The sequence below is a fragment of the Nannospalax galili genome, unplaced genomic scaffold (assembly GCF_000622305.1).
Source record: "Nannospalax galili isolate Female #2095 unplaced genomic scaffold, S.galili_v1.0 scaffold286, whole genome shotgun sequence".
In the NCBI taxonomy this organism is placed as follows: domain Eukaryota; kingdom Metazoa; phylum Chordata; class Mammalia; order Rodentia; family Spalacidae; genus Nannospalax; species Nannospalax galili.
In genome coordinates, this window is record NW_008359442.1 from 13998754 (window position 1) to 14007919 (window position 9166).

Below are 9166 nucleotides of genomic sequence, written 5' to 3' on the forward strand. Positions count from 1 at the left end.
CATAGCTGCCATGTGGGTGCTGGGAATTGAACCCAGGTCCTCTACAAGAACAGTCAGTGTTCTTAACCACTGAACCATCTCTCCAGACCCACAAAAGATTTATTTTTATTATTTTTATTATTCATGTGTGTGTGTGTGTGTGTGAACATACGCCACATGTGTGTGCCCTCAGAGGCCCGAAGTAGGTGTCAAATCCCCTGGAGCTGGAGTTACAGGCAGTTGTGAGCCACCCAACATGGGTGCTTGGAACTGAACTTGGGTAAGTGCTCTTAACCATTGAGCCATCTCTATAGCTCCCAAATAAAAAATGTTCTAAATGTAGGTTTTACAACTGTGAGCTTATTAAAAATACTGAGCACTTTGGGTAAATCATGGAGTATGAATTATGTATCAAAGGATCTTAGGATCAGCAAGATTACTCAGCAAGTAAAGGAGTTTGCTGCCAAGCCTGAAGACCTGAATTTTATCCCTGGGACTCACAATGTGGTGGAAGGAGAAAATCATCTCCCACAAGTTGTCCACTGACCTCCATATGCGTGCACTCACATGTGTGCACATGCAATAAATAAATACGATAAAAAATTATTAATCTTAGAAAAAGAACCTAAGATCAAAGAGTCCATTTAGGATCCCACTGTGGTGGCTTGGAGTGGGGAGATGGGAGAAGGGGTCAGATGTTGAATGTGTTCTGAGGTGGCGCTCTCAAGCTTGGTGATACCACGTGGGCATTGTAAAAGAAAGTGGACTTGATCAAAAAGGAAGTCATGGAGGACAGTTTTTGGCCCGAGTGACTGTGTAGCACTCACTGATATGTGACACCAGGCAGGGGGAATGATGGCGCGTTCTGACTCGGGCACGTCAAGTCGGAGATACCTCTGCTTGTGTAGGTAGGAAGGAATGGAGGCTGGTAGCTTGTCAAATCCACACCTCAGAGGAAAGGTGGCTACTGACCTTAGCTTGGAAGTCACTGACCCAAACAGTGTTTTGCTAGCAGCTTTCCCCTCACTCCAGCAATAAAGCAAGCACAGGGTAGACAGAACTCATCCACCTTTGGTGCCAATCAAACCCATAAGCCTGCAGTCACAAAATCTCCTCCACTGGACAGGGAGGGTCTTAAAAGGCAAGAATGACTTTTAGTTCTATTTGTTTACTTCAGACCCAGCACCTGGTACTCAGAGAACCAACAATGAGATGAGAGCGGGATGTGCTTGAGTGTGAGCAAGTCTAAACACTGAGGAAGTTCAGCGCATTCTTGGGCTTCACAGTTACCAGACTATGAGGGTGTTCACAAGGTTCGCAGCAGCAGAACAGAAGGTTCAAGGGTGGCTGGAGCTTGGGCTGGAGAACTCAACAGAGACACTGAACACACGTCCTGCTGGCTGTATGAAACCCCTCATTTGTGAAAAAGTCCTTGGCAACTTCTAAAGCGAACTCACTACAACTAAGCCTAAACTTAAAGGCTGTGTTCTTGCATGGGCCCCTTCTCATCTCCCTTTTCTCATTTTATAGACTTTGTACAACTTTAAAATTTTTTTTTGTTTTTGTTTTTGTTTGAAACAAGGTTTCTCTGTAGCCCCAGCTATGTAGACCAGGCTGATCTCCATGTCACAAAGATCATCTTGCCTCTGCCTCCCAAGTGTTAGAATTAAAGACAGTCTCCACCATGCCGAGCTGTACTTTTTAAGATTTTTATTTTATGGGTATGAGTTTTTGCCTGCATGTATGTAAGTACACCCATATGTGCAATGCCTGTGAAGGCCAGAAGAGAGTGTCAGATCTCCTGGAACTGGAGTTATGGGCACTTGTTAGCTGCCATATGGGCAGCTAACAAGTGCCCTCTGTAAGAACAGCAAGTACTCTTAACCCCTGAGCCATCTCTCCAGCCTCTGTGCCCTTATTTTTAAGAAGGTCCCAATTTTCATAAGTATCAGGTGTCACACCATCTGGATTCACCCCCCGGAGGTGCTTCTTTTTATAAACATTAACACTAGTAAAGTCAGGACACAAATAGCTGTAAACCACCCAAGCAGCTTCTGACAAAGTGTGGGGAAGCATTCATTACACTGAGTACTACTGTAAACATTAAGCTTGTGTGCACTGATTTTCTAGAGTCCAGCTACTCATTTTCTTCCTGAATCCTTATTCACTTCAGGCCCTCAGTATTGCTGAATATTAACCTGGCATTAAAGAATGAGAAATATGCACCCAGAGTGCCTAGCAGTATTGTCATACTTCGTGTCATTTGTTTCATGACATGCTTTAAAAAGTTGCTCAGGAATTAAGGTCAGCAATCAATAAGTGGGACCTCATTAAACTAAAAAGCTTCTGTACAGCAAAAGAAACAATCAAAAGAGTGAAAAGAAAACCCGCAGAATGGGGAAAAAATCTTCACCAGTGACATATCTGACAGAGATTTAACATCCACAATATATAAAGAACTCATCAAACAAAGAATTGAGAAACCAAATGACCCAATGAAAAGATGGGCTAGAGATCTAAACAGAGTTCTCAAAGGAAGAAATAAAAATGGCTAAGAAACATCTCAAAAAGTGTTCAACATCGTTAGTAATTAGGGAAATGCAAATTAAAACCACCTTAAGGTATCACCTTACCCCAATCAGACTGGCTAGGATCAAGAGAACAAATGATAACAAATGTTGGTGAGGATGTGGAGAAAGGTTGTGCATGGCAGTGGCTCTGCCTCTGAATTGGACTTATACTGAGGACAGGAGGTGTCTGTCATTCACAGTTTCTAGTCTTGGGAGAACTGATTCTCTAGAATGGACTCCCCACCTCCCTCGATGGTCAGTTACAGTTTTGACTCCACATGTTGTCCTGGGCACCCAGACCTTGACGTCAGACCTTTTCCGTTCCCAGGCACCAAGAGGTTTTCCATTATTTTTCTGTTACTCTTCTACAGCCCCAGTGTGCCTTCACTGTGCCTACACTCATTTTATTGGGTCATTCACAATGCCAGCACCTCAGATGTGTCACAATTATGCTTTCCTTCTGCTTGAAAATGTAAAACACCTAATTGAACTTCTAGAGATAAAAATCACAGTCTGGGGAGTTAAAAACAAATAATAGTTTAAAAATTCACCAACACCCCCCCCCCAAATACCCTCAGCTCCTTGTCCTCTTTCTCTTCTCAGCTGGACTATCTCTGTCACTATTACCCGCCTGAGCTCTGGAAGCAGCTTCCCTAGGTCAACAAACCCCACGTTTTTATCTCCAGGACATGCCTTTCCTCGATGCTCATGTTCTCAGATCCACTAGACACTTGGATGTCTCATAGAGTGCTCAAACTCTACGTAATCCACTCTGCATAATCAACACGCCCTCTTCCTCTTCACCTTCCACCTCAGAAAATGTCAGCACCAGCTCAGGGTATAAGTCTGAGACCTGGGAGTCCCACCAGACTCCTCTCTAAACCCAGCTGCATCCTCTGACCCTACCCAACCTTGCTGGCTCAAGTCCAGCATTTCTTTCCAGATCTCTGCTCTACCCTTCTCTCTGCACTCTACCGCCAAACCTGCCCTTCACCAAACTAGACTTACTTTTCAAAAGTGCAAATCCCTATTTAAAAATTTTTAGACTTGGGGCTGGAGAGATGGCTGAGCAGTTAAGAACACTGGTTGTTCTTGCAGAAGACCTGGGTTTCAAACCCAGCACCCGCATGGCAGCTAACAACTGTCCATAACTCCAGTCCCAGGGGATCCGACAGCCTCTTCTGACCTCCATAGGCATTGCACAATACGGGTGCACTTACCTACATGCAGGCAATACACACATACACATAAAATAAAAATAAATAAATAAAATTAAATTTAAAAAGTTAAAAAAAATTTTTTTAGACTCAAGTCCTTGCCAGGACCTTCAGTGCTGCTCATAACCTAGCCCCTGTGCTAATCATTCTAGTTTAATTGGGTCACATGCAATGCCGGCACCTCAAAAGTGTCACAATTCATGCTTTCCCTCTGCTTGAAAAATCCCACTTCACACCTCTTCATTTGGCTCAGTCCAATCCATCCACTGAGTAGCACTGCCTTCCCTGCAAACCCTCCCAACCTTGCTTGCTCCCTGTCCAGCAGGTGTCTGTGTGCCTATGTCCTTCTGTCAGGATACTCAGCATACTTTACTGTGATTTCCTCTCCCCCCAGAATATAAGCCCCTTGATAGCTGTCACATGTGTCTGTCTTTGGACCACCATCTCACTAGCAGATGTCAAGATATCATACATACTGTAAGACAGGTACATGAAGAGACTAAAGGGCCTGGCATGTCAAAGGTGCAACACACATGTAATCATTATCAGTCAGGCACAAAGCAACTTTTAAAGCAGGGAGTGAGTGAACTGAATTTTAATTGAGCTGCTTATCTCCAGTGCCTTCGTGCTCAGTAGAGGCAGGACAGAGTCCACTTTTAGCTACAAGCCCCACCCTGAGCTGATAGTACTTCTTGGCTTCTTAGTGGCTACTGGGAGCCACTTTCTCCCCAGGAGTCCTCACTACGGGACTCATCCTTTTCATATCACAGGTCCAAGATCATTCAGACCGGGGCAAGGCACTCTCAGTCTTGCTATATACTGCCAGGCTATCCACATGGTCACTGAACCTTACTGTTTCCTCATTCACTTAAAAAAAAAAAAAAAAAAGACATTTGGAAAACAAGTGAAAAATCCAAGTGATTAGAAATGTATAAAACACTACGATCAAAACATGAGTCTCAGTTCCTCTGAGGTTTTCTTCTCAAGGGAAAGCAGTCAGGCCATGAGAAGTTTGAGCCAGAGTCAAGTGCAGGGAAGAGACCAGAGTGGAGAGAAGAGGGTGTCCTATGCAACGTTCCCAGTGTGCAGCCTGCTACAGGGGGTAACTGAAAGCTGACAGCAGGGAAGGGTCAAGCTCCACAGGTACAAGTTGGTATGCCAACAGAAGTCCTTCAAATGCCTCCTTACTGCTAACCATCTGGGTTGCAAATGATCAACCTGCTCTTCTTTACTGCCCAGCTAAGTGCTGGGGGTGGGGAGAGCCAAGAGCACGTTGAAAGCGCTCTTCTGAGAAAGGTCCGTTTCCAGGAGCAAGTGCCTTTCCCCCCAGGCTCTTGGCATTGCATTTCTTATTATTTCTAATAGTACATCTTCCAAATCACCTTCTAAATAATGTGTAACCTCTGGATGAGACAGTAATGACCATAGACATGAGGGCTGTCACGCAGGGGAACTAGTAAGTAAGAATTCCATTCACAGGTTCTACTACCTGGATGTCTGTAAGAGAACAGCCAAGTTAGTCAAAGAATCATTAGCATATTATTGTGTCAAAATACGTAACAGTTGTTTAAACAGCTCCAGACAATCCATCACTGTCACTAAGGGGCCTGGAGAAGTATACCACCATTAAACTGATTGGTTGACACCTTTATTTATGACTTTTCAAGTAAAAACCTTTGAAAATCTACAGGAAAAAGGAACGATACAGAAAGAGTGTCTCAACACAAGCAGGGATGTGAGTTGGGATGGTAAACTCAGGTCCCAAATGCTAGGTTTGAATCCTACTCCCATCCCCCAAGGAGGGTGACTTCACCTCATTCAGGTTCCATCTCTCTAAAGTCTTGTAAGTTGGGCTTGTTGTGAGCATCAATTGAGCTAAATAAATCACTTGATATAGTAAGGGACTAATAAGTGTAGGTGGAGTAGGGGAGTATATCAATAAACTTTGGTAATGGAAGAGCATCCATATCACCAACAGAAGTTTAAAACTGATTCTAGCCTGCTCAGTGTAACTACCTCCCACCCACCCCACTGAAATAAAAGTTCTCTGACTCAAGAAAGCTGCTTCTAGAACAGATCCCTAAGCAAGTCATCGAAACTCTGGAAACATCATACAGGCAAAATGGTCTTAACCCTAAGGAATGCACTAGAATAAGTATCTAAAAAGAAATGCAGAGGGCTGGGATACAGTTCATAGTAAAGGATTTTCCTGTAATGAGAAAGAGACAGAGAAGGAATAAAGAAAGAAGGGAAAAGTGAGGAATGGGGAGGGAGGAAGAGGAACTAAGATCTGTTTTCTGAAATTACGAAACATTGTGGAAATAAATTAGAGAACACAAATAAATCCGTATGGAATTGTAAAGGACTCAGAATAGTCAAACAATACCCAGAGTTGGATGACTCATGCTTTTTGACTTGGAAACTTACTACACAACTATAATGTCTAGACAGAGGTGCTAACAGAGAAACTCACATATAGATGAATAAGAGAGAATTGAGAGTCTAGAAATAAACCTAAGTTTTTATGAGTAGTTGATTTTCAACTGGAGTTGCCAGACCATTCAGTGGGGAAAGAACAGTGTGTTTAATACATTAGTGGGATAGCTAGACTGCTACATGCAAAAGAATGAAAGTTGGAGCCCTTACCCTCACACCATATATAAAATGTAACGAAAATGGATCAGAGACCAGCTAGAAGGTCAGAGCCAAAACTGTAAAACCTCTAGAAGAAAACAAAGGAGCAAATCTTCATGGCCTGTGTTAGACAATGGTTCTTTTTGTGGCACTGAAATGGACCCTAGAACTTCATGTCTGCTAGGCAAGCACTCTGCCACTGAGCTGTAGCCCAGTTGGCTATAACTTGAACTTGTAATCCTCCTGCTTCAGCTGCGAGTAGCCAGGACTACTGTCCTGTACCACCAGGCCTAGTTTAAAGAGTGTTTTCTCTTGTTTTTGTTTTGTTTTCTTTTGTTTGAAACAGTCTCACTATGTAGCCTAGGCTGACCTCAAACTCACAATCTTCCTGCCTTTGCCTACTACAGGCTACGGTTAGAGATGTGTGCCACCATACTCGGCTAGGCAATAATTCGTATACATGGCACCAAGTCACTGAATTATACATTTGAAGGGCTAAGTTTTATGGCATGTGGATTGTCATATATGCATATATATACATATATATACATGTATGTATGCATATATATAAAAAGAACATGCTATTTAAAGAACAAACTGAAGGAAAATTAAACTAAGCTCCTTGTGACTTGAATTCTGGCTGGCTGGCTGGCTGGCTGGCTGACATGGTGAACTGAAGGCAGGTACCCACAGCTCTCTGTTCTGTCTCCTCCCTGCCGCCTCCCTCAGAACCCTACCCAACTCTTCTATATTCCCACCCTCTCCCCCACAGTGGCTGCAAGAATGAGAGCACAGCTGATACTCCCTATGAGCTGCACATCAGGATCACTCAGGTGGCAGCCCACTGAGGTGATGGATGGTAGGAACCCTCCGGTCCTTGAGCCACAGAGAGACCTTCAGTGCTCAGCTCATGCCTTACATCATTCCTGACTAAACTGACCAGCCCCCATCTCTTCTGACACCTTGGCTCCCTGCCTCTTACCCTCTCGACTCTCCAGCACACATGTAGACCTGCCAGTTAAAATACAGGACACCCAGTTAAATTTTAATTCTGAGTAACCAACGAACATTTTTAGTAGACATGTACTCACAATATTGTATTATTCATTATCTGAATTTTAAATTTTAACCATCTCTCTCTCTCTCTCTCTCTCTCTCTCTTTCTCTCTCTCTCTCTGCCTAGAATCTTCTTCCCCTAGGTGGTCAAATGGCTCCCTCTCATACCTCTGATCTTCACCATCTCATCACAGGGGATCCTCATAACCACCTTCCATGGAAGAGCAACCTCTCCCTGACAGGCCAATGCCCTTTCCCTGAGAGTACCCACTACCACCTGAGGTATCACATATGTAGTAATCATCCTCCGTCCCCTTGATAGTTCAGAGACTGGTTGAGGACTGGGCTGCTTTCACTCACTGCTAAATGCTCGGTACTCAGAACAGATCCTGGCACAGAGTGGGCAATAAGTTGATATTTACTGAATGGATGCACAAGTGTTGTGTATGGATTATTGAATCAAATCTCCTCTTATGAACAGCCCTCTCACACAAATATCAACACCATAAATGAGGGGTCCAACACAGGAGAGGGCAAACAATTCACCCAGGGGCCCACTGCAGATGCAGGGCCAGACCCCAAAGCTTGTGCTGTCACCCAATTTCCCATACCCACTTATTGCCTCAGGCCAAAGAGAATCCCAGAACTCAGGTTTTCAATTCCCTTTCATTTAGATTATTCTGGTTACATGAAGGAAAGAGCCACCGTATCAAAATATCCATATTTTGGCCTGACACCCTAACCTGAGCGTTTAATTGCCCTATTTGATTTCACCTACACAAATGTTCGACAAGTGTTTCAAATAGCCACTTAAGTTCCCGCTAACAGAGAAGTGTCTGTGGGTATTGATACTCACTTTTATTTCTTCTTTAACGGCGGGATTTCGGAAATTTAAATCAGGTTGCTCTTTCAAAAACTGGTGAAAATAGCATTGCTCCCGTACGTCATCAAAGTGCCAACTGGAGTTTCCATACACACTTAGCTGGCAAACAAATAGAAGGGCACATCAGTTATTTCACTTGTTCCATGATGGCTCTCCTCACACAGACACGATTATTGCCATACCCACTCCTTTGTGGGCAGGTGTGTAAATCCCAGGAGTTCTTTCCAGGGAAAGCACTAAGCTAAATCAACCCCATTTCACTCATCAGCCTAATGCTCCACAAGCATAGTTATGATGTATCTGTCCAGTAGATGCTTTCATAACAAAACACGGCACCAGGCCAGTGTTCCCAAGTCTAAGACAAGGCCAACTTAAGGAACATCATTACTAACATTTTCTTGAATCTTCTGCCCAGGCTCTAAACTCTTATATGTGAAGCAAATGGTAGAGAAAGAGATATTCTATTGGTCTTAAAACATAAACCCAGAGATAGTGAATATTCACTTTAAAACTCTGCTAGTTGGGGCTAGAGAGATGGTTCAGCAGTTAAGAACACTGCCTGTTCTTGCAGAAGACCTGGGTTCGAATCCCAGCATCCACATGGCAGCTAAACTGTCCATAACTCCGTTCCAGGGGGATCCAACTCCCTCTTATATTCCCTGAAGGCATTGCACAAAACAAGTGCACTTACATACATACAGGCAATACATACATACACATAAAATAAAAATAAGTAGCTGGGCATGGTGGTGCAAGCCTTTAATCCCAGCACTCGGGAGGCAGAGGCTGGTGGATCTTTGTGAGTTCAAGGCCAGCCTGGTCTACAT

General features: G+C 43.7%; 1 protein-coding gene across 2 annotated transcripts in view; it reads right to left on the reverse strand.

The window, feature by feature from the left end:
• Slc3a1 (solute carrier family 3 member 1) overlaps positions 1-9166 on the reverse strand; it is a 48253-nt gene that overhangs the window by 22479 nt on the left and 16608 nt on the right. For both annotated transcript variants that reach the window (XM_008823080.1, XM_008823079.2), the window contains one exon: positions 8313-8438. In XM_008823080.1, the coding sequence (XP_008821302.1) occupies positions 8313-8438 (126 nt within the window). The remainder of the gene's footprint in view (positions 1-8312; positions 8439-9166) is intronic.